The sequence below is a fragment of the Phascolarctos cinereus genome, unplaced genomic scaffold (genome assembly GCF_003287225.1).
Source record: "Phascolarctos cinereus isolate Bilbo 61053 unplaced genomic scaffold, phaCin_HiC Scaffold_9;HRSCAF=440, whole genome shotgun sequence".
In the NCBI taxonomy this organism is placed as follows: Eukaryota; Metazoa; Chordata; class Mammalia; order Diprotodontia; family Phascolarctidae; genus Phascolarctos; species Phascolarctos cinereus.
Window position 1 is genome coordinate 223277147 of NW_027556402.1, and position 27058 is coordinate 223304204.

Here is a 27058-nt window from a genome sequence, read left to right on the forward strand (position 1 = left end):
AGTCCCTAAAAAACACAATTGGCCAATTGAAGAAGGAAGTACAAAAACTAACAGAAGAAAACAATCTGTTAAAAACTAGAATTGGACAAATGGAAACTAATGTCTCTATGAGAGAGCAAGAATCAGTCAAACAGAAACAAAAAAAAAATGAAAAAAATAGATGAAAACCTAAAATACCTCATCGGTAAAACAACCGACCTGGAAAATCGATTCAGGAGAGACAATTTAAAAATTATTGGACTACCTGAAAATCATGATGAAAAAAAGAGCCTGGACAGTATCTTTCAGGAAATCATAAAGGAAAACTGCCCGAAGTCCTAGAACCAGAAGGGAAAATAACCATAGAAAGAATCCACTGATCACCACCTGAAAGAGATCCCAAATTGACAACACCAAGGAATATAATAGCAAAATTCCAAAATTACCAGATGAAAGAGAAGGTGCTGCAAGCAGCCAGAAAGAAACAATTTAAATATCATGGAACCACAGTCAGGATTACACAGGACCTTGCAGCTTCTACATTAAAAGACCGCAGGGCGTGGAACATGATATTCCGTAAGGCAAAGGAGCTTGGAATGCAGCCAAGGATCAATTACCCAGCAAAAATGAGCATCATTTTTCAAGGGAGGAGATGGATATTCAACAAAAGGAGACTTCCAAACTTTCCTGATAAAAAGACCAGAGCTCAACAAAAAATTTGATCTTCAAGTACAGGACTCAAGAAGGACTTAAAAAGGTAAATGGGACAGAAAGATACAATATGTTGTTAATAAGGGGGGGCTGTTTAAACCCCTACAAGGGAATATGAGACTTGCAACCCTTGAGAACTGTATTGTTATTACACCATGTTAAAGGAGTATACATAAAGAGGGTGGATATTAGTTGACTTTGATGTAATGATAAAAAAAATCTAATCAAGTGGGTTAAATGGATCCAAATAAGTGGATCAATCTGATCCTTAGGAAGAAATGTATACTGAGAGGAGGCACAAGGGTAAATTTACATTACAGGAAAAGACACAAAATCCTATTACAGCAGAGAAAGAAGGGAGGGGGTGAGCATTGTTTGAACCTTACTCTCATCAGATTTGGCTCAAGAAGGGCATAACATAATCAGTTAGGTATAGAAATCTAACTTGCCCTATAGGCAGTAGGAGGGAAAAGGGGAAAGAAAAGGGAGGGGGGAAAGAAGGGAGGGAAGAAGCAGTAAGAGTAAAGGGAAGAAAAGGGAAAGGGATAATAAAAGGGAGGAGGGACTGAAGGAGGTGGTGGTCAAAAGCAAAACACTAGTGAAGGGGGAAAGGAAAAAGAGAAAAAAGCATAAAGGGGTGGGAAAGGATGGAGAAAAAGACAGATAGTAATCATAACTGTGAATGTGAATGGGATGAACTCTCCCATAAAACGGAAACAGATTGCAGAATGGATTAAAAACCATAATCCTACAATATGTTGTTTACAGGAAACACATTTGAAAAAGAGTGACACATACAGGGTAAAGGTAAAAGGCTGGAGCAGAATATATTATGCTTCAGCTGAAGTAAAAAAAGCAGGGGTAGCAATCCTGATCTCAGACAAAGCAAAAGCAAAAATAGATCTAATCAAAAGAGATAAGGAAGGAAACTACATCCTGCTAAAAGGCACCATAGACAATGAAGTAATATCATTACTAAACATATATGCACCAAATGGTATAGCATCCAAATTCTTACAGGAGAAGTTCAGGGAGTTACAGGAAGAAATAGACAGCAAAACTATACTAGTGGGGGACCTGAACCTCCCCCTCTCTGCACTAGAAAATCTAACCACAAAATAAACAAGAAAGAAGTTAAGGAGGTGAATAGAACATTAGAAAAGTTAGGTATGATAGACCTCTGGAGAAAACTGAATGGGGATAGAAAGGAATATACTTTTTTCTCAGCAGTACATGGCACATACACAAAAATTGACCATGTACTAGGGCATAAAAACCTCACAATCCAATGCAGAAAGGCAGAAATATTAAATGCATCCTTTTCAGATCATGATACAATGAAAATTATATGTAATAAAGTGCCATAGAAAGACAGACTAAAAAATAATTGGAAACTAAATAATCTAATCCTAAAAAATGATTGGGTCAAAGAACAAATCATAGAAACAATCAATAATTTAATTCAAGAGAATGACAATAATGAGATAACATACTAAAACTTATGGGATGCAGTGAAAGCAGTTCTTAGGGGAGGTTTTATATCTCTAAATGCTTACATAAATAAAATAGAAAAAGAGGAGATTAATGAATTGGGCATACAACTAAAAAAACTGGAAAAGAACAACTTAAAAAGTAAGGTCTGTGCTATTTTTCATATTTATCTTCCCAAGGCCTTGCACATGGTGGGTACTTAATGAATTTTAATTGAATTGAATCATTAAACACACAGTACACAAGATTTCTATGAAAGATATTTACTTTGGACACTAGTGGTGCTAAGTTCAATACAAATAATTATAGATATTTATCAACATAATCAGAAAGCTCAAGTTTCTATGAGATCCAGTAAAAAAGCTCTCCAATTAAGATGAGCTTATATTCTAATTTGTATGCTCATGAATATGATTATATATTCTCAATGATGTCTTTTTTTGCTATGTACTCAATTATTACCTGAATTTTTAATTTTTTTGGTGAGAATTATTTTTATTTTCCATTTCATGTTTTCTCCTTCCCTCTGCTGCCTTTTCTACAAATTGAGAAGGCAAGAAATCTGAGACTCATTATAAACACAAAATTATGCAAAATATGTTTCCTTATTCACCATGTTATGGAGGGGAAGAAGCAAAAATAAAAAAGGGAATAAAAAGATGCTTCAGTCTCCAATTTGAGTCCATCATTTCTCTGTCTGGAAGTGGAACATGATGAAACATACGTCCTTTGGAATTGTCATAAATTATTGGTCATTCACATTTGATTATCATTACACTATTGCTTTTGCTACATATATTGTTCTGTTTCTGCTCGCTTGACTTTGCATCAGTTCATACATCTCCTGAGTTTCTGTCTTTCAGCTATCTATTTTTCTTTTGTTTTCTAGGCTCAACCAACTGTCCTGGGAGACAAAAGAACCCTTCAAGTTGAGTCACCAAAAGAAGAAAAGCCAAGTATTAAGTGTGATTCTCCAGATGTAAGATTAATTTATATAGTATAACCAGAAATAATGCATAAATCTATCTTAATTAAATGCATGTTCCCAAATAACTTTCCATTTTTAGCCATGTAGAAAAATCTAAGCATTTTTCTGCTTGGGTTCCAAGAAGCAAATGTTTTTGTGGTTTAAAATATGTTGGAGTTTCCATCAGAAATTAGTAAGCAGAGTTTACAAAGCTTTTGTAGAATAATCTAGTCCAAGAGATGTAACTTGATGGTTAGCAGGTTTGGCAATCTGTCTGTTCCCACAGAGATTTAGCTGGAATGCTGCAGATATGTAATGAAGGGCCAAGATTAGTTATATAATACTCCCAGCAGGCAGCAGGCAGAACTCCATGTCAGAACTACTTCATTGGAAAGGAAAGGAAGAAGATTAACTTGAAATGATAATAGGAGTGAGTTTTAAAAAGCATGGAGTTGTGCCTTCTGCTGTATGATGACCAAGAAATATAGTGAATTCTGAGGATCAGATGAAGTGAGCAGGATATTGTAAGGTATTATGGAGTCTTAGTTAATAAATTAGAAAGTGATGAGGTGGGATAATATGGTGGAAACAAATATGCACTTAAAAATTAAGATGTTTCAATAGAAGTCAATGGTCTTCCACTTGCTACACATAAAACTGTAAGGACCTCTCTCACCCTCTCTGGACTTCATTTTCTTCAGCTTTCAGAGCTGTCAGGCTTATGCCACAGGGTTACTCTAAAGATTTAATGAATGTGAAAACAGTCCAAAGTCTGTCAAGGGTAATACACATAAAGAATGACCATTTTACACAGAAACAAAATGATAGTTGCACAAGGTTATAAAATGTGGCTTAAAAACATTTTTAGTTTAACTAATCTCCACGTAAAATAAAGAACTCTAAAAGCAATCACTTTGATTCTAATGGAATCAGACAAAATTCGTTAAATAGATTAATATAATCAATGTCTCTTTTTCACTGATATTGAGGATTTACATTAAGCAGATGCTTCTGTTGTTCCTGAATGGAGACGAGAACAGATAATCGAGGTTGTGATTTAGATAAGAAGGGGATTGCTTAAAAATTGTTGTTTTAATAGTAGTAGCAATATTAATAATAGGTAGCATTTATATTGCACCTACTATGTGCCAGGCCCAAAGTGCTGTACAATTTTTAGCTCCTTGTATCCTCACAACAACTCTGGTAGGTAGGTGCTATTATTATCCCTGTTATACAGATGAGGAAATAGGGGCAGACAGAAGCTGTGTCTGGCTCAGGGTCACACCTAATAAATATCTGGATTCGAACTCCAATCTTCCTGATGCCAGACCCAATGCTCTGTCACTATATTACCTAGCTGCCCAGATGTAAAGACCCAATAGCATTTCTAGATCTGTAGGTTTTATTTCATCTAATTATGTTATTTTATTATGTTTTATTTAATTAATTAAATATTTCACAATTACATTTAAAATTAATATCAATTTTTAAATGATTTTCAAATTCTCTTCTACTCCTTGAGAAGGCAAACAATATGTTAACTAGTTTGTTTTTTTAAGCATCCTGGAAAATGAAGCAAATGATGTTGTAGATGTTGAGACATATCACCAGAAAACCTGATTTTAAATGTAACCTCCCCCATTTGTTGTAACTTGGTCAAGTAACAATCACTCTGAGCCTGATTATTCAACTCTCAAATGAGGATAATTACATATGCACCATATTTCCCATGTTAAGATTGTAAAAATAAAATGAGATCATAGATGTGAAAGCACTTTGTAACCCTAGAATGCTATTATTAATACAAATTAAGCAAACATTTCTAAAGTTTTTAATATATTCAAGACACAAATGCAATTTATGGTATTGGCTGTGTCAGGAAGTTGTAAGTTCCCATCATTGGATATTTTCAAGAAGAGTTTGAAGAATCTGGATTTGGGGATAGGTTTCATGTTTCAGGTAGAAATTGGGCTATTTTATGATTTTCAAATCCCTTCCAACGCTGTTCTCTTTTCAATACCAGGGCAGAGGGTAAGGCAGCTAATGACAGCTAAGGCAGTCAGCATCATGGCCATGGTGACAGCATGTAGGGAGAGATTTAAGGAAAAGGAAGAACAAATGTGTCCCACTAGTAGTTACTAGATTCGTTGCTGTTGTGGAACCTTTGGACACATTTGTTGTCCACAGAAAGCAATTGAATTAATCTTCTAAGGCACAAGAAAATTATGATTGTTTTATTTATGTTACTTGGAAAGTATTTGGACTTGGTGGCATTTCAGCATGTCTCCTCCAATACATTAGCCAATGAGGAGATAGTCTTTAGGTCTCTGTGTTCTGTTGGCATTTTTCTTCCTATTAGGCATCTGCATTCTATATCTATGCACGATACCTACTAATTATCTAGTTGTCAGCACACTGGTGCAGTTGAATCAGTGAAAATAAAACCCTCCTAACAAAGCGTAAGCTGCATTTTTTGTAAAGTAATGCTCTGATATTCTACCCCAGAGGTGTCAAACATATGGCCTACAGACCATACTTTGGTCTACAACAATCTTGAGTGTGGCTTAATGTAACTGGAAAATATTTAATGAAATGAAAATATAATAGAGCATAGATAATGTAAGTGGCTGGTTTCTAAGTTATGTAACCCACAGAATTCCTTATGTATGATATAGTGTCACCATTTCTTTTTAAACTGGGACACTAATTGTTCATAATTGATTCTTCCTTACATTGACCTTGAGAGTCAGCTCTGGAATCAGAAAGATCTGAGCTCAAATCTTGTATCAGACGTGTTATAGCTAGAGGACTTTGAATAAGTCATTTAACCTCTCACATCTCCCAGAAAAATCTCTAAGACTATAAATAACAAAGAAGTTGCTGATCTACAGTTGTAGATGCAGTTTCCATACTAGATGTTCCTTATAGCATGGGACAAATGGCACCTTGCAATAACCATTATTCTACTTCACCAAATTTAACATGTTTGGGAACCCCAAACATCCATTGCTGATTCTTTAATAACTCAAAAAGATGTCACCTTGGAGAATAACAGAATTTTGGTTACTAAATATAAACTGGTAGAGATTTTTTTCCAGTAGGTGAGGCTTCCTAGTGCCCCTCAAATCATCATTATGTTTATATATGACTTTTTTATGTGACTATTTTTTCAAATCAGTTTTATTTGTAAATGTGAAAAATAGTTTTATCTTTTGACACTTGACAGGTGGCAATGACAAAATTCCATTGCCCATTTCACCAAAGTCAACAATTAGTGACAGAATTGGAAAATAACATGTCCATTTGGACAGTAGGTTGCCACAGCATGGCATCCAGGGATTCTGAATTCCCATCACTCAGCGTTGCATTTACATTGGGGCTCAGTGTAATGGTTGAGGTGGTGATCATAGTGATGAGATGATTTGTAAGAAAAACGAGGGTTGGTTTGAAATTGAGGAAACAGGTTCATAACGAGCAATATTAAGTTAATGCAAAGGTGAATGAGAGCCATCCTGAAGGTATGGATTTAATTTATTTACCAAGGCAGCACATTTTAAATGTGAATATTCACAATGAATATGGGTTACGAAGATTCAGGTATTTGAGATAAGTTGCCAGTAGTAAGTAGTAATTTCACCTGCCTTACACTGACCCCAATGGTTTCCTACATAAGAATATTGTTATTTCTAATCTACAAAAACAATCTAACATCACACACTTCTAGTGGTATTTATCTCACCTCAGGTGGAAAAACAATGCAGCCCAGCAGTGGTTTCCTCCATGATATCATATTTCTGCTCTGGAAGGGCTGGTTAAATTAGTCTTAATGGGATTTTCTGGCTTCTCATTACTGGCTTTCCTGTGGGTGTCTCATCTTAATAATGCATTGGTCACATAATACTTAAGTAATCTTTCAAAGTACCATCTTAAAAAAAATAAAAGCAAAAGCAAGTTAGCTCTCACTTCAGTATGCATTCACTCATTTTTTAACGTCAATAGATATTAATGATATTCAGGTTCTAGTGTCTTCTATCTAGCACCCAGAAGAATGAAAATATTTCAGTTTTACATCAAAAAGAGAAATAGAAGCTATGTGAGACTATTTTATCTTCCCCACAGATTTGCACACATTTACGAGACACACTGAGGAGTTACTAATAAGCTGGATGACAGAATCTGGATCCATGACCATCTCAGCAGGCTCAAATGATGGGCTGAATTTAATAAGATGCAATTTAATAGGGACAAAATGCTGAGCTGTTAACATGAGGAATATAATTAAAGCTTGTGGGTATTGCAAGGGAGTGACATAGTCCTGTAAGAAGAGTCTAATTTCCCGAAATAGCTGAGGCTTGCTTAAAATATTGAGGCCCAAATTAAAAAAAAAATCAAGGAGAGAGCTTCTTAGACATAATGCAGGCAAGAAGAATGAGGAAGATATAGTCTCTGTGCTTGTACGAGATGGAGTGATATCATATTAGAATAATGCAATGAAAAAATTGCACCTCTCAGCTCCTTTTTCATACTGTTTAATTTTTTAGGAAAGGCAATCTTTAGATTGATAGATAGACCCAAACAAGTGACAAGATATTACAACAGCATAAAAAGGGGTTATAAGTAATTTAGAAAGATGAAAGTTAATAAGACTAAATTCAAACTCCTGCAGCTGAGTTCAAAAGATCAATTGTGCATGTGTACTATTTAGAGGTATAGCTCTCAATAAAGTTTATTGTGAAAAGGATATGGAGATTTCATTGGACTGAAAAAAACCCCTCATGTAGTCTCAAGTTATGTTAATAGTCATAATACTTAGAAGAGGAGAAATCATTTTCATGTACTCCATGCAATCAGATCACATCTATAGTGTTGTGCCTCATTTAGAAAGGAAGGAAAGAAGGAAGGAAGGAAGGAACGAAGGAATGAGGGAAGGAACAAAGGAATGAAGGAAAAATGAGGAAGAGAGGGAAGACCTTATTGAGTGACGAATATGTGCCAGGTACTGTAGTAAGGACCTTATACATATTGTCTGATTTGCTCCTTATACCAATAGGTCCTATTATCATCCTCAATTTATAGTTGAGGAAACTAAGGTACACAAGGATTAAGTGACTTGCCCAGGGTCACAGAGCTAGTAAATGTCTGAGATTGATTTTGAACTCAGGTCTCCACTACTCAAGCCCAACACTCTGCACCCTGGCAACACCTGGCTGAATCTGTGCACTTCATAAATAGGTAATAAATTGGAACATGTATAGAGGAAAAAAGGAAGCAGGATGGTGAAGGGTTCACAGATTCAGTTACATGAAGACTGTGTAAGGAAGCTAGACAAATGTAGCCTCTGAAAGGAAGGCTTCAGAGCCACATGATTGATATTTTCAGGTATCTGATGAGCAATGTTGTAGAAGAGTGATTAAACTTTTTCTGCTTTGGCCAATAGGTTCAAATTTTAAAAAAAGCAAATATCAGTTATACTGATTCACATGATCCAGATTCTAGCCACCCATCTGATATTTTTTTTTTTGTTAGGGTGTAGGAGGTAGGGCAAGTACATTGGTATAGGGAACTTTTAATGTAAAAACTTGCATCTACCGCAGCAGATTAACATCTTATCTGTTATTCTCCAGTCTTAGAGCATTTCCTAGAAACAGTGAGAAGTTAAGTGATCTGTGCATTATTATTATTTTTTTGACAGCTACTTCACTCTCTTGGGTCATAGAAATTTTTCAGTCCAATAATCTATGTTACACTTGGGGCTGTATAACATAGTCACCCATCTATGAAATGTCTGATGGAAGAATTGAGCCCAGATCTTTCTGATTCTGTAGCTGACTCTCAGGATCAATGTCAGGAAGAACCTACAACCATCAAGGCAAGCGCAAAGGGAGGAGGGAAGGGAATAAGTGTTTTATAGTACCTACTATGTGCCAGGCACTCTGCTAAGTGCTTTACATAATATTACCTTATTTGATCCATGAACACAACCCTGGGAAGTAGATGTCATTATCTGTACTTTACACTTGAAGAAACTGAGGCAAACAGAGGTTAAGTGATTTGTCCAGGGTCACATCACGTAAGTGTTTTGGACTAGATCTGAACTCAGTTCTTCCTCATTCTAGGCCTATTGCTTTAGCCCCTGGACCACCTAGCTGCCTCTACAAAGTGGGAAAAAACTGCCTCTGGCAGTAGTGAGTTGCTCTCTCACTGGAACTCTTGAAGTAGATACTGGAAGGAGATCTGTCAGGGATGTTTTTAAAGGGTTTCCTGCTTAAGCCAGAGAGTGGATGCTGCCGTTATAAATATCGCTTCCAACTCACAGTTGCTCTCATCTTTGAAAATTCATTTGCACTCATTCAAAGATGCCTGCTTGGCTTCAGCACGTTGTCATGTCCTTCTCTCCCCCACAGCCCATTGTGATGCTATAAATACAACTGCTTTTATTTTTTATTTTATTTTATGGGGTTAAGTGACTTCCCCAGAGTCACACAGCTAGTAAGTATTATGTGCCTGAGGCCAGATTTGAACTCCATTTCTCCTGACTCCAGGGCTGGTGCTCTATCCACTGCACCACCTAGCTATCCCTGCTTTTTTTTTTAAAATGTATTCTTGAGTTCCTTTCTAATAGACTCCTAAAAGTTGAAATGGATCATCAAGTGCGTGGAGCCATGTTCAGTGTTCTATTTGGGGTATTTTAAAATTACTTTCAAATGGCTAGTTATTCTCAGTGGCTTTGCTTCAGTAACTGTGCTTAGAAGGAGCAGAGGTACCTGTGCACTTTTCACGCCCTCCCCCACCTGTAAAGTTCACCATATTGTTTAATAGCATAGCAGGAATTAAAGAAATTGTGCATTTCATTGTAACTTTCACCTAGGGATTAAGACTGAATGCTTAAAGTAAATGGGTTCTGTTATGTTTCTAACTGGCAGGTTACAGAGTTAGTGAATATTTAATTTTTGTTAATGTGCTGAGAAAATGAAGAGTTGGGTTCCAAACAATGGCTTTTGATGAGCCCAGGGACCTTTCTGGTGGTTTCATATGGTTATGCTCGCTTGCACTGCCTACACGCAGACAAGTTTATTCAGCTATAGGATAACATTTAGGAACAGCAAGAGAGCAGGAATATAAGTCCTGGGGTAAAGGAGAGAAGGAGCAGCAGGCTTTTTAAGTCAGAACTGAATGTTAGCAGACATAGTCAAAACCTTCCTTTACTGTGATTTCCAGTATTCATTTTCTGCTGTTTGTCAGATATTAATGAGTTTGGGACACAGGCTTCCTATCAAGATGGCAGTGGGTTGATCATTACCCGCTGTCCTCAAACTCATGTAATGGGAAGATCTTCAGCCTGACCTATAATCATCAGTTCATAGAATAAAAAGGATGAAGTCGGGTAGGATAGATTCTTACTAACCTAGTGTTTGTCAGACTTGAATGACTTCAGATATTGAAAGGATCTTGAATCATATGATTTTTGCCCTGGTCGTGACATAAAGCTAGGTTTAGAGTCAGAGAACGTATGTTCAAGTTTTCTTGTCTGACATAAGCTGCCCATGTGATCATGGGAATGCCCCTTCACCATGTCATCTAGTTCCCTCATTTGTAAAATGAAACAGTTGAATTAGGTTGTCTGTAGGGTCCCTTCCAACTCCAAAGGTCCAATCCTCTGCTCCTAATAAGACCTTACATTTGTATAATGCTTTATGGGATACAAAGTGTTTTCCTCATGACAATTGAGTGGTGTAAGAAACATAATTATTGTTATCCCTATTGGCAGGTAAGAGAATAAGACTGAAAAAAGTAGCAAGGCTTGCCCACCATCATACTGTTGGCATATGCTAAAGATGGCGTGCGTCTCATTATTCCAAGTCCAGACTATTGTTATATATGCCATTAAGAGTAGTGTTCCACAAACTAGCCTTATTGACAGGGAACTTAGAAGCCATTTATTTCTTACATCAAGGGAAATTGACAATCAGACAGAATTAATGGAATATTTTGTGCAGTTCTGAGTGCCTTATTTTGGGGAAGGATGCCAATATGTCAGAGTATACTGAGAAGGGCACCTACTATGGTGAAGTACTATGGCTTGAATTAAATGGGGATGTTTATTCTGAACAGAATTTAGGAATGGGGATGAACATGATAGCTATCTTGAAGAATCTAAAGGTTTGGACCGTAGAAGAGTGATGGGATTGATTCTACGTGACCCTAGGGGAAGAACTGGGAACAGTGAGTGTGACTTGCAATAGTAGATATAGGCTTGATATAAGGGGGGAAAAAGAAATGATTAATAATTAGTTTTATCCCAAAATAAAATGGGCTGCCTTGGGAGGTCACAGGATCTTCCTCATTAGCAATGTTCAAGTGAAAGCTAGATGATCACTTTTGGAGGAATTGTAGAGAGGATTTTATTCAGGTACAGCTAAATGTAACTGGCCAAAAAAGTCCCTTATGACTAAGATTTTATGAAATTAGCCTGCTCTAAGTAACACAGGACATAGTGAAGAAGGCAGGACTAAAACCCAGGTGTCCCACCCTCATTCTTCTCATTTCATTAATCAGCTCAAGTCATTGCTTTGTTTCAGCATCTCATTCTCCAACCCTCTTCATTATTTCCTTTTTCCAAATTCAAGGTCTTCTGAAAAGAAAAGCAACCCTGATTGGTTAACTGCCTTTACCATCCTGATAAGCATCCTTTTTCTAAACAAGACTAATTCATTCAGTTCACACCGGCAGGGGAGGGTGAAGCATTGGCCCCAAACATATGCACACTTCTGAGCAAGATGGCATTGAGCCACGAAATTTTTTTTTAGGATGCCATCACAGGCTTAGAGTCCTTAAACCCCTGTTCCCCCTTCCCCACATTCAAGTCATGGCCTCAGATGGTCACAAAGATTTCTGGTTGCTTGAATTATGTATTTGATTTTAATCATTCTGTGTTTTTGGAATATTTATGGTGGGTCCCCAGAGGTTAATTTCATTTCTCTTAGGTATGGAGGTGCAGAATGATTAATAACAAAAAAAAAAAGAGTAAGATCCACTGGTATGGAACAAGGAAAGCCAATCTCCAGCCATGCTTGTCAGTGATTGACGACTAGAGCCCTCCATTAGCTTTATTCTTTTGGAGTGTATTGAGAGTTACAAGAGTTCAGAGTGGAAAGAAAGTCAATATTGTTTTTGGAGAAGCAGCAGCTTCTGTTTAATGGGCTGTTAATTCTGAAATAGTTCCTCCTTGATCTGTGTCCTTCTTCCTACCTAGTTTGGTTCTTTAAACTGATCATATGTCACAATCAGATCCAAACCAAAGGTATGCCTTTTAAAGCAATGAAAAACTTTTTAAGCTGTACCATAAGCCTTAAGGTAGATTTGATGGACGTGTTTGATGAACAGTATCTTGAAGAATGAAGATGTGGGTGATGAGAAAGCAAAGGTACCATCAGAAGTGAAGGTCACTCGAAGAGACTGAAAGCCTGATGCATGAGAATTTTTTTTTTGGTCTATTGAATCCTAAGCAGAGAAAGACAAAGAGGAAAGCAGACATATAGGCTTCTAAGAAAAACAAAAGAACAGCAGCAAATCACTTGACGTTGTCGGGATATTGTCAAGAGCATAGCTACTATATTAAAACCAAAACCAGGACAATAATGATGGCTACATATTGGAAGCAATTAAGCTACCTGGAATTTCCATGCTAAATTTCAGAAACATAGCATGAAGGCCAGTAAAAGTTGGGAGAGGTCAGTGAAGTATAAAAATCGGCACTGCTCTCCTACTCTATCCTCACTTGCCTTATCTGACAGTTCTGCTAAATCGTATTACTATGAATTTGTGGCATTTCCATACCACATGATAAGTAATTAGTATAATTTGGCCAACACACGTAGCATCGCTAGTTGTCCTGCATGCTTTTGTTGCTACATTGTTGCTTTTAGACAGATTAAATAACATTTTCAAAGAGTTGTGAGACACTGAGTTTCTTTGGCTGTACTGTGTATGTGTCTGTAATCATTTTAATGAAGATGTATTCTTGGCTTATCTAGTCTCATAATTTATAGGCCCAGCTGTGGAATTCTCTTCTGCTGTATAATTTAAAGGGCGAGCTGTATGCTGTAGCTGCCACATGTTTGCATGCTTTCATGATCACTCTACATTTTTCATTGGCCAAATTTTCAGATACAGGTACTTTGCTAATCAGGCTGCATGTTTAACTAGTCAAGATGATGAAAGTTATCTTTAGACCTGTGCCCAGTCTTTGATTGTACCATATTCTTTATCCTAATTTATATTTTAGCTTTCATATTTCTCTTACAGCAGCAGAAAGAGAGCTATTTCAAATAATCAACCCTCCACTACAAATAGGCATGTTCAATCTCTATACATTCTTTCAAAAGGACAATTACTTCATTTTTTCTTATTCATGCGAAAGAAATAAAATAAGATCTAAATGTGTGTAATTTCCATTTTCTTGAACAGGAACATTTTTGGTTCTGATTGATGATGAAAGGAGAAACTAAGCATTGTTCTGTTTAGGCATTCTACTTGAGATATCTATAAGCATCTGTGAATATATAATATATAATTTTTATAGATGCATATATTTATATTTATGCATGCATAAATGTGTGTACATGTAGATATGTAGATAGATGATAGATGCACAAAAGTGTGTACATGTAAATAGATGATAGATAGATAGATAGATAGATAGATAGATAGATAGATAGATAGAAGGTGTGTACATGTAGATAGATAGATAGATAGATAGATAGATAGATAGATAGATAGATAGATAGATAGATAGATGGATAGATGTATGGGGTGTGTTGCCTTTGTCCATGTAAATATATTTCTATGTTTTCATTATTATAAAGGAATCCCAGTAAGGAAACTCCTCTACCAATGCCAATCAATTACTACTATATAATTACCAATTTTACAGAGTTTCCTGGTACAAAAGCAACATATCTTGGCTCTCATAGCCAAATCTTGCTGACTCCAAGGTTGGTTCTCTATCCACTACTCTATCCTACCTATTTCAGTGAAGTATAAACCGTATCCCAGGAATAGAAATTAAAAAAGATAGATTTGGGATTAAAAATCAAGCCCCCTGACTCCAAATTCAATAATCTTAACACAACACTATGTTGTATCAGTTGAGGGACCTGAGCATTTTTAAAGTTAAAGAAGACATAGTTGGGGGCCCGATGTTTCTAAGATGCTAAAGAAGAGGAGCAGTTCATGATATCTGGCCTCAAGTTTTTGAAAGATTAACATGGAAAGGTGGGATTAGATTTATTCTTCTTGGTCCCAGAGATCACAGCTAGGAGAAATGAATAGAATTTCCATACAGGCATACTTAGGTTTAATACCATAGGTTACATGTGTTGTCTCTGACTGGATGTCCATTTCTTAGTAGGGGTCTCCTTTCAAAGGTTGGATAAAGACCTCCTGTTTGGTGTGTGGTAGAAATGTTTCTTATTAACCAGTTGGATAAGAGTTCCTTTAAGGCTCCTTCCAACTTTGAGAGATTATTTGATTCTGTGATGATGTTTATGTAGGGAATAGTATAAAGGTGATTTGGTGTCATGAATGGATTGCTTGACTTGGTGTCAGGAAGACCAGGGATCATATCCTAGCAGACTCTCATTACCTGGAAAAGTCGTTTAACCCCTGAGTGCCTTAGGCAACTTCTTAGTACTTATCTACTTATAATCACAAACTGCCTAGTAAAAAGAAGTTCCCTGCTAAGAATATCTCAGATAGTATGACTGGCCAGTTCAAATACCGAACTTGGTAAATGGCCTCTTACACTTAGAATGACTAACAATGCTAGGTCATTTATAAAGAAGGCCAATTTGACTTTCTTTGTTCTCTTCTTTCTTGATACAGAATAAACTAGACAGACACATGAAATGAACAGAAAGCTTCCCCTCCTCCAACCCTATAGTCACCTGTGTATGTGTTCAAGACTATTTAGAGAGAATAGATTATGTTGACCCAGATGTACCATTGTCTGAGTATATCTGTAGCATTGTGTTGAGTTCTGACCACCACATTAATGGAAGGAATCTGATAATTCGCAGTGTGTACGGAGGATGATGAATGGGATAGTTAGGAAAATTGAAATTGTCCCATATACAATGATCTAATAGCTCATGGAATGTAGGATTGCCATGTTGAAAAGTGAAGAAATTTGCTAATTTAGCCTAAAGGAAAGAACTAGGACTGGTCAAAAATGCAATGATCTGCTAATGGAAGGAATGCCATCCCCGGGGGTGTTCAATCAAATTCAGTCAAAGAATGGACAACTACTTCTCATTGTTATTGTAGAGATTATTTATATTCTGGGCAAGATTTGGACTTGACCTTTGAGTTTCTGTGGAATCCCTTTTAATATTTGATTACATGAGGGGGTTTTGAGGGGGGAGGAGGAGAAGGTAGGGAAGAACAGAGTGCAACAGGGCCTATAATTTCATTTCAGAACATTCCCCAAAACAAATTTTAATGCAGATTGACACTTGCTCTGCATATGGCCATAGTTGTCGTCATCATCATCTTCATTATAAATAACATTTATATGAAACTAACTCTGCCAGGCATTGAGCTAAATGCTTTATAATAATTGCTTCATTTTATCCTTACAACAACCATGAAAGGCTATCCTCCTTTTACAGATAAAGAAACTGAGGCAAACATCTAATAAGTATCTGAGACCATATTTGAACTCAGGTCTTCTTAACTACAGACCGGGGAGTTGGCTCTGATACTTAAATGTTAAATGATTCACCCAGAATCACAATCAGTATGTTTTAAATCCAAAACTTCTTATTTCCAAACAGACTATCTATGTAGTAGTAGAACATACTGCCTTTCATGGAAATCGTAGGTAAACAGACTAATATTAACTCTCTGATTTTATTGGTATTAGGAACTCCCCTTACTGATACAGGTTTACAACTTCCCTTCAGCTCAGAGGATCAGAGAGTTGCCTAGGAAGAGAGTCACCTGTCCATTTTGTGTTAGAACAGGGCTTGAACACAGTTATTTTCTGACTTTGAGACCATATCTATATCCATTTTTCCATACTACCAATATGTAATGCTCTATTTTAAAAGATGATGTCTTTGCCAAATGGGATATAGACTCAGCAGAAGAGACAAAAAAGGTACAGCTAATAAAAGTTACCACAATGCGCGTTTATAGACCTTTAAGGTTTTTGTTTTGTTTTGTTTTGATTTTTAACACTTCTGTTGTCTAGTTTTTTTCCTAATTACATATAAACATGATTTTTAACTTTCTTTTAATTTTGAGCACCAGGTTCTTTTCCTCTTCCCCCTTCCTTCGGAAGGCAATTTGATACAGATTATACATTTACAATCATGCAAAACATTTCCACATGAGCCATGTTGCAATCAAAAACAGACAAAAAATCCCCCCAAAAAACCTAAGAATAATAAAAATGTATGCTACAATCTGCATTCAGACTCCATGTGTTCTTTCTCTGGAGGTAGATAGTATTTGTCATCATAAATCCTTTAGAATTCTCTTGGATCACTATGTCACTGAGATCAATTAAGTAATTCACAGTTGGTCCTTGTGTGATATTGCTGTTAATGTATATAATGGTCTCCTGATTCTACTCATTTCACTTTACATTAGTTCATGTAAGTCCTCCTAGGTTGTCCTGAAAGCATCCTGTTCATCATTTCTCATAGCACTATAGTACTCCCTCATAATCGTGTACTACAGCTTGTTCAGTCATTCTCCAATTAATGGACATCCCCTCAATATCCAATTCTTTGCCACCACAACAAAGAGTTGCCGTGAATATTTTTATACATATGTGTCCTTTTCCTTTGTTTTTTATCTCTTTGGGATGCAGACTTAGTAGTGGTATTGGTAATAGTGTTGGCAAGGAGAGTTCTATAGCCTTTTGGGCAGCCTTCTCAAATGGTTAGACCAGTTCAAACTTCTACCACCAGGGAATAGTCATTGTTGTTCCAGTCGTCTCCATTTCTTTGTGACCTCATTTGAATTTTTCTTGGCAAACATACTAAAGTGATTTTTATAGTTCATTTTACAGATGAGGAACTGAGGCAAACAAGGGTAAGTGATTTGCCCTGGGTCACACAGCTAATGAGTATCTGAGGTAAGATTTGAACTCAGGAAGATGAGTCTTCCCAACTTCAGGCTTGGTACTCTTACCACTTAGCCAGTTAGCTGCCCACAGGGAACTTTAGGGTCCCTTTTTTTCTATATCCACACCAACATTTGTCATTTTCTTTTTCTTTTGTATTAGTCAATCCAATAGGTGTGAAGTGGCACCTCAGAGTTGCTTTAATTTGTGTTTCTCTAATCAGTAAGTATTTTGAGCCTTTTTTTTTTCATATGACTACAGATAGCTTTGATTACTTTGCTTGAAAATTGCCCTTTCGTAGACTTTGACCATTTGTCAATTGGGGAATGACTTGTATTCTTATTAACTTGATTCAGTTCTCTCTGTATATAAGGCCTTTATCAGAGAAACTTGCTGTAAATTTTCCCCCCAGTTTCCTACTTTCCTTCTAATTTTGGCTGCATTGACTTTGTTTGATGTATAGGCCTTTTTGACAAAGGCAGGTACATATGTAGCTATTCCTTCATGGACCTCTGACTGCGATGAACTGCCAGATCCTAGTGTACCTGTGTCTGAAGCAGGAAGAAGGAATGGAAGAAGTTGGAATATCTCTTCAGTTGTAGTAATTATAAAGGTGAGATAGGTTATCATGTGGAATAGTGATTAAAACATATTCTGTTTGGTATCTGAGGCCGAGAATGGAACCAGTGTGTAGAAATTACATTGAAATAGATTTAAGTTCTATAAGAGGGAAAAAAAAACACCTTTCCTACCATATAATAGTTCAGAAATAGCCTGTCTGATGATGCAGTGAATTTCCTTTTATTGTAGCTCTTAAAGTGAAAGCTAACAGCCTATTGGGGAAATTATGGAAGGGGTTCATGGTTCATAGGTAGTGTGATAATCTCTAAGATACATTTCAATTCAGAAATTCAATAATTCTGTGCTCCCACAGAGTCATTTAGTGAAAGGATCATGACCCCATCAAAGTACCACTTTGTCCATGTAATCTTTTCCAACTATTCCAGGAATGATGAACTTTCCCTTTTCTAAATTTCTCTTTTCTTAATTTTAATTAATGTTTATTTTGATACATCTTTAATTTTCAAATACATTTTAAATATACCTGCCTGCCCCATCTCAGAAAGCCATGGTAACCAAGAGCTTATAAAAGTTTTTTTTTTTAAAGCAGTTGAGCAAAACTAACCAAGACATCAGTGGGATCTGACAATATAAGTACCATACAATAATCATAGTCCTAGGTGAGGGCCATTTTCTCTTTTCTTCTTCAGTACTAAATGTGATCATTGTAAATGATCAAGTCTATAAAAAAAAATTTTTGGACAAGCAAGTTTTTTGTTTATTCTTTCCATTTCTTGTAGTACTTGTATATTTTGTCTTCCTGGTTTTCCTTACTTCAGTTTTTACCAGTTTGTGTCTTCTCAAACTTCTTTGTATTCTTCATAGTCACCATTTCTTGTGCAGTTACTTTACATTTATGTATAAAATATGGTGGCTCATATTGTCATTTCAGTATTTCACGTCTATTGTTCTTGTCTGTTTCTTTAATTCAGAGACCACTTCATACTTTCATTTTATCACTGGGATACCTTACATAGCTGTGTCTATTCTTATGGTAGATGGAATTGGGATGGCAGCCTAGGGGGAAACAAACAAACAAATAAACATTGGATACAGAGTCAAGAGAACTGAATTCCACTTCAAACTTGGCTACTTCATGTCACCATGGGAAAATCATGGACTCTCTAAGAATCACTTTGCTCTACCAAAAATTATGGTAGCCCTATTCCAAACTGCCTACTTCACAGTGCTGTTTTCAGAAAAGGATTTTATAATCCTTCAAATGATAGAGAAATGTAAACACCATTTTTGTTGATTGCAATAGGATCATAGATTTAGAAGCAAAATTGGCCATCTAATCCAATCCACCCATAACCCCGTTTTATAAAGGACTCTGAGGCACACAGTGGCTAAATGTCCCATCCATCAGCGTACAAGTAGCAAGTATTAGAGCTAGAATTTGAATTTAAATCCTCTACATGCCATATTCTTTCCAATGTAACATATTTACTCAATAAGCAAAGTCCTTTAAAGCAAGTGGTTGTATGTGTAAGCACACACATATAATATAGATAACCCTAGAAAATCAACTAAAACACTAGGTGAAACAATTAACAAATTTAGCAGACTCGTAGCCTATAAGCTAAATGCACACAAATCATCAGCATTTCTGTATATTACCAACAAAGTCTTGCAGCAAGCAATAGAAAGATAAATTTCATTTAAAACAACTACAGACAATATAAAATACTTGGAAGTCTACCTGCCAAGAGAAATCCAGGGATTATATGAACAAAATTGCTTTACACACAAGTAAAAATTGATATAAACATTCTGAGAGTATACTCAGAAGTCTGTTTTATTAAGCAAAAGTGCCACACTGCAGACATAGGCAGCAGAATGGGGGTAGGTACGCCCACCCTGATGAACCACAGCAAGAACTCAGGGATGAATTAGAAGACATTAAAGTAATAGCATCTTAGTCACCACCTACTTAAAGCCATAGAGTCTCTCTCTTCTCTGGTAGCTTTTTATTTTACAAAAAGCAAATAGATGTCTCTGATCTTTATTTTCTCCATTTTCCTCAGACCATTTATTGAATTTCCATTTCTCAAGTCATGCTGCATGACCAGAAAAAAAAAGCACAGTTTTCTGCAAAAAGAAAAAAAAAACAACACTGAAGTAACTATTGCTGCAGTTAGCAAGTTTTGTGTATGTGATAAAAATCTTGGGTACCTTGGATGGTGCTGAGATAATAACAATAATTATAATAACAACAAAAATAAACATTTAAACATTACATTTCAGGGTTTGCAAAGCATTTTATATAAAGTGTTATATCTGATTTTCATAACATAATTATCCTCATTTTACAGATGAAGAAGCTGAGGTCAAGGGAAATAATATGATTTATCTACAGTCTCATAACTATCAATCCATCCATCAATAAATAAATAAACATTCATTAAGTGCTTACTATATGCCAGGCACTATACTTAGTACTGAGGATAAAAAGACAAAAAAAGTTCTGGACTTAGGACTTGAACCCAAGTCTAGTACATTATTCATAACATCACAAAACCAGTCCAAAATGGAGGGCACTGAAGCTTGAAAATATCACCATTTATGAGACAAAGAAGAAAACACTGGGATTCAGGAACTCTGGCTTGTAATCTTAGTTCCGCCATTTATGACCTTTGGTGACTTTGGGGAAGTCATTTATTTTCTCTGGCACTGTTTCCCAATCTGTAAAGAGAAGGGGTCAGCCTGGGATTTAAGTCCCAACTCTGACATTTAATAGTTACATTCTCCTGGTGTAGAACATTTACCTATGCTCAGATTCACATTTTTCCATCACCAAACTGAGGATATTAACACTATACTGCTTATCTCAAAAGTGGCTATGAGAAATGTCTTTTGTGAGTTTTATAATGTGTGATAGAAGTTTGACTAGTTTATATACCTGGTTGGCATCCCTGCTAAGTCAATATAAGACAACATTGTGATATGGGTCTCATATGCAAAGCCACTTGTGTAATCTTAAACCACATTAAGAGAGACACTAACAGGTAGTGAGATGAGGGTTCCGCTGTGACTTGGTCTGGTGAGAACATAGCTGAAGTATTGTATTCAGATGTGAGTGCCGCATGTGGGGAATGGCATTGATAAGCAGCAGAGCACTGGGGAAGGCAGCCAGGATAGCAAAGAACCTCCAGATCATGCCATGGAAGAATGATAGGAGTGGGACAAAAGGACAGAAATCATACAAAAGGAACATTTCAGCTTGTTCTTGGGGGCAGGAGCATGGGATTCCTTATGATTAGAGTTATTCCAAATTGGATTTGGATGTCTGGGGAGAAAATAGATTCCCACTGTTTTCAAAGTCTTCAATCAAAAATTGAATGGCCATTTGTCTGACATGTTGTAAAAGGTGTGCACGGTCAGTACAGTAGAGACTAGATGCCCCCTTCATGTGGGTTAGTCATTTTGAAATCCTCTGCATTCTCTGTTATTATCTCTGTGACCATGTTCAAATCATCCTTTATTTAAGAAATGTACCACCTTTACCTCACCTTGTTTCCATCTCTTAATATCTTCTATTCTTTCCAGGCTCACTTTCTATGAAACTTTCCCTATCCTCCCATCCTCCACCCAGGTTAAAATGATTGATCCCTTTGCTAGTGTTTTGAAGAACTTTGGCTGGACCTCTCTTTGTATTTATTGCACTGACCTTTACATCAGTTATCTCTTGACATCCACTTCCCACTTTCATTAGATTCTAAATTCCTTGAGAATGAGCTTCTTTTCATGTCTATTTTTCTTTTTTTCAGTCTTTGTATGTAATAGACGCTTTAAAATGTTTATGCAGTTGGACTGCCCCAAGTGGCCTAAGTCAAAATAGTAAGAGCTGTTTATACCTCTACTGAGACTTGTGACATTGTAGTAGTTTTATTTACTAGATACCTGAGACATGTCTGTGCATTGCCTAGAAGTAACTATAATAATACATCAGAGAACATCACTGAATATATTACCATGAGCGGGTAATATATCCAGTTTTTTTTCTCATAAAGGCATCTGCTTGTAGTCTTGCCTCTGCCAGCGAACTAGCTACCAGACCTTGACCAAATTACTTAGCCTCTCAGTTTTCTTCCTCTTTAAATGAAGGGTTTAACTAGAGGATTTATAAAGCTTCTTTTAGCACCAAAATTCCATGATTTTATAGCATTAGTATATGATGCCATACGTCGTTTTAATTCTCCAGCTATATGCCAACTTAGCATATTCTCCTCATCTCAAACCATTTCTGAAACACCTCTTTCCACATGGAAGTATATTTTACATATCAGTGTTGCACATAAACTACTGGCATTACTGTTGTTGTTATGTCAAGATAGGCACTGAACTGGTAGATTTCAATGATATGGAGAGATCTCAAGTGAAGAAGTTTCTGGTACCAGTGGATGTTGACACCTCTGCAAGTCTTATAGACTCCTCTTCTGCCATCTCATAGTGTTTCCCAGAGCACCCAGAAGCCAAATAATTTGCCCCAGGTCACACAGACAGTGTAAGTCAGAGGTGGGACTAGATGTTAGGTCTTCCTGGCTTCTAGGTCAGCTTTTAGCCCTTATTTCATAGTGCTGCTTATGTTCAACAACTGGAAAAACCCTAAGGGTTCATTATTCAGTATCTTGTGATCCAAAATCATCAAGTATGATAAGATCAAATTCTTTACTGGGGTTAAGCACCATGTTTGTGCCAGAAGAAAGGGCCAGTAGGATCTAGGTAAGCCAAAATGTCAGAGGAGAAAATCCACTTTGGGGATGTGTGAAATGTGTCAGTCTCAGTGAGAATGAGTTACTGTTTGGGAAATGGGTTTTTACTCTGATGGTTTTAAAGGAAAAAAGCACACATATGTACATGCATATCTACATATATGTGTATATGTGTGTGTGTATATACACATGTGTTTATGTGTATATGCATGTGTATATCTATGCATATATGTGTGCCTATGTATATATATACAAACACACATACATAAATATATATATGTGTGTGTGTGTGTGTGTGTGTGTGTGTGTGTATGTGTATCCAGGACATATCAGCCAAATCTTCATCTCTATGAATGGCTGAGCTTAGATACTAAACTTTTTTGGTGAGTTTAGTCATAGAAACCCACATTTAACTGAATCTCAGCCACACAGATTTTTTTTTTTGATTGGAGATACATTCACAATCCCATTGAAACTTTAGGGCCATGCAGCCCTAGCTAGGAAGAATGTGTAATTTCTGTTAAATGTAGGATGTACCAATGATCATCACTTTATGTGTTTAATTTCTTCCAGAGTAGGGAATGTGAATCATAGTCAAGAACTGCAGACAGCTTGGTGGTACAGGGAATAGAGTGCTTAGCCTAGAGCCAGGATGATTCCTCTTCCTGAGTTCAAATCCAGCCTCAGATACTTACTAGTTGTATAACTCTGGACAAGTCATTTAACCCTGTTTGCCTCAGTTTCCTCATTTGTAGAATGAGCTGTAGAAGGAAATGGCAAGCCACTATAGTATCTTTACCAAGAAAACCCCAAAAAGTCATCATGAAGAGTTGAGCATGACTGAAAACAACTAAACAACAACAAAATATATGCAGTTCTCTATCTGGAATGACAGGATCCAAATTCAAATTCTGCCTCCTCCATTTATAGACATGTAATGTAGGGTAGATCATTCTTCCTCTTGGAACTTCGGTTTCATAAAATTTAAAACAAGGCATTGACCTATGTGAAGGGTTCTTAATCTTTGTGTTTGTATTTGTGTGAGTGTGTGTGTGTGTGTGAGTGTGTGTGTGTGACACACAGATCTAGGTTGATGTATCACCCCTACAATTTGCCCTTTAAATGGTTATCCATCTTCTGTTTTGACAGTCTAGTTAAACCTCTGGACCTCTGCTGAGAATAATATCCATAATGAATTAAATATGAAGTATGACAAAGAAAACTAGTCACATTGGGAAAATTACAAAATAACATTTTAAAAGTTCTTGGAACCCAGGTTAAGAATCCCTGGTCCAAAAGAATAGTGTGGTCCTTTCCAATTTAGCACTTCAGCTCTTATAATCCCTAAATCTTAAAGCTCCCACTACCCTGATGCAGACCTTCATCTCCTGACACCCGGTCTGTTGCAGCAGCCTGATGGCTAGTTTCGCAGAGACAAGTCTCTCCCCCCTCTCATCCATGCTCCACTCTTCTGTCAAAGTGATTTTCCCAAATTTCATGTCTGACCATCTCTACTCAGTAAACTCCAGTGGTTCTGGACCATCTCCAGAGTCAAATATGAGATTGTCTGTTTGCTGCTGAAAGCTTTTCATTCCTGCTCCAACTTCCCAATCTTCTTATACCTTACACCTCTGCCCACCCCAGTCTGCCCCCCCCGCCACGCGCACACTTTTCAGTACAGTGGCACTAGCTTCCTTGCTGTTCCTCAAACAACATTACTCCAACTCCTGACTCCAAGCATTTTCACTGGTTGGCCACCACATCTGGAACTCTTTTCCTTCTCATCTATGCCTCATAACTTCCCTGGCTTCCTCCAGTCATCACTAACCCGTAGTACCTTTTACAAGATGTAGTTCCTGACCCCTCCTTGGTTCTAGTGTTTTTCTCCTTTAATTATCTCCAATTTATCTTGTCTGTAGATTGCTTATACAAAGTTGTCTGCATGGTGTGAATTCTTTGAGAACAGGGACTTTCCTTCATATCCTTAGTGCTTAACACATTGCCTGGCACATAGTAGACACTTAATAAATGTTTATTAACTGACACTACCCTATTGTACCACAATTAGGAATTCAGAGAGACTTCTAGTACCACTGTCCCTGTTAGACTACTAGCTGTGCTAAAGAAAATATTTTTTGTATGAGCTACTAAGTGGTACTAAAATCTTTTAACAGTGACAGCTACCAATCTAAGGAATGTGCAGGAATCTTTCTGTTGTCTATGTGATCATTAATATGAGCTGTTGGACTTACTTAGGAGTGCTATGTTGATAGTTAACAAACAAACAAACAAACAAAAATAAAACATTTTCATGCACATGTGCAAACTCTGAAAGAGTTTGAGTTTTTAATTTGGGAAGAAGTGGGAAAGTTTGTGATCCTTCAGCTTATTTATATTGTGTGCGGGTTTGCCAATTTTTTTTAAAGTAGCAAATTTAATTCATTCTTGCATTTGGATTCTATCTGAAAGGAAATAACTCCTAGACCTGATTTAGAACCATTCACTTAGATCAATTAAATTTGGTCATTAAGGTAATATGTAATATTGTATCTCTTCTTTTAGCTCAGTGATAAAGGAAAACCAGAAAATTAATCAATGAGATTATTTATTGCAAATGGTGCAGACTTTTCCATTTAACATTGTCCAGCTATGACCTATATTTTCTTCATCAGTCCTCCTTTATTCTACCTTTTTTCCCTGCCTTTTTAATGGAGTGGACATTTCAAAGATAATCTTATTGTAGGATCTTTGAAGTCATCTAATCCTACCCCTCATCTCTAGGTTGACCCAGTTTGGTGGCACAGTGCATAGAGCACTGGTCTGGAGTTTTACTTCCTTAAACTTAGTTAGAAGTTATACTTACAGACACAAAATGAGGATAATAATAGCATTTACCTTCCAGTGTCGCTGTGAGAATCAAATGAAATGATATTTGTAAAGCAGTTAGCACAGTGTCTAGCCCGTAATAGGTACTTAATAAATGCTTATTCCTTTCTTTCTCCCCCTACAATTTACCTTTTAATTGCTTATTAATCTTCTTGAATGCCTTCAGTGACAAGGAAATCACAAACTCAAAAGGCATCTCATTTTATTTGCACATAATTCTAAATATTTGTCATATTGAACTGTAATCAACCTCGTAATTTCTATTCATTGGTATCATGTCTAATGGATCGACAAGAGGGAATAAACCTACTCTGTCCTCATCAACATTTCAAATATTTGAAAGCATTTCACTTTCCCCAAAACTTTTGCCTTCTCTAAGTCTACTGAATCTATTCCCCTTTTATGAATCATCTCACCCTCCTAATGCTAGTTTCTGAATACATTCCAAATTGTCAATGCTCTCCTAAAATGGAGTAGCAGTATATGAATGCATTACTCTATAAATATCCTGGTGACGAGAATAGATAATGAAGAGAAGGTAGGACTGCCTAAATCTCATTTTGCTTCTGCCTAATTTTTGTTGTGGGAAGTTATGTTTATTAGCCAGGCAAATATGGAGGAAAATGCTTAAAATGGAGTCACTTTCCTAGAGATGTGGAACAATAAAAACAAAGACCCCTACCTACCTTTGATGAATTAAAGTAATTTGACATAAATGAAGTAGATTAGATTATCAGCTCCTTGTAGGAACAAGTATCTTTTGCCTCTTTTTATATCCCCAGCACTTGCACAAAGTAGGCTATTAATAAATGTTTATTGATCTAAGTACATTCTAGAATAGGAGAGAACTCATGGAGATGTTTTCAGTAATCTTTGAAAGAATGAATAGGATATGCACAACAGCACTGCAGAAGAAAAATGTTGTCCTAATTTTTAAATAAAGGGGAAAGGGAGAAAAGAAATAATCACTTACATAGCAATTATTGAGTGGCAGGATATGTTCTAACCACTTTACAAATATTATTTTATTTTATTCTCATATCTACTCTGTGAGGCAGGTGCTTTTCTTTCCTTTTTTCTTTTTTCTTTTTCTTTTTTTTTTTACAATTGAGGGAATTGAGGCAAACATAGGTTAAATAACTTGCCTAGGATCACACAGCTAGTAAGCTTATGAGGCTGGATTTGAACTCAAGTCTTTCTGACTCCATTCCCAGCTCTCTACCAATGTGCCATATTTTTATATGAGAATAAGTTTTCCATTAAAGACCAAGTAATGTGACCTTGATCCTAGTACATTTTTCAAATATGTTATAAAAGGGTGGTTCACAAACATCTAGAAAAGGAAACAGTGATTACAAGAACAAGTCATTCCAGGTTAATTCATTTCCTTTTCTGACCAAGGTTTTATGTTTTATCATCAAAGCAGTACTGTAGATATTATTGACTTAGATTTTTTTTTCAAATTTGCAGGTTTTCATGATTATCATTATCAAAATGTGATATGAGATAGACAATAAAAGCCAGGTAGTTTCATAACTACAAAATGGCTAAATAAAA

The 27058-nt window shown here is 36.4% G+C and overlaps 1 protein-coding gene across 1 annotated transcript in view; it reads left to right on the top strand.

Annotated features, from left to right (window-relative positions):
- Window positions 1-27058, top strand: part of LUZP2 (leucine zipper protein 2) — a 714257-nt gene that overhangs the window by 667800 nt on the left and 19399 nt on the right. The window contains exon 10 of the mRNA XM_078148101.1: window positions 3071-3160. Within this exon, the coding sequence (XP_078004227.1) occupies window positions 3071-3160 (90 nt within the window). The remainder of the gene's footprint in view (window positions 1-3070; window positions 3161-27058) is intronic.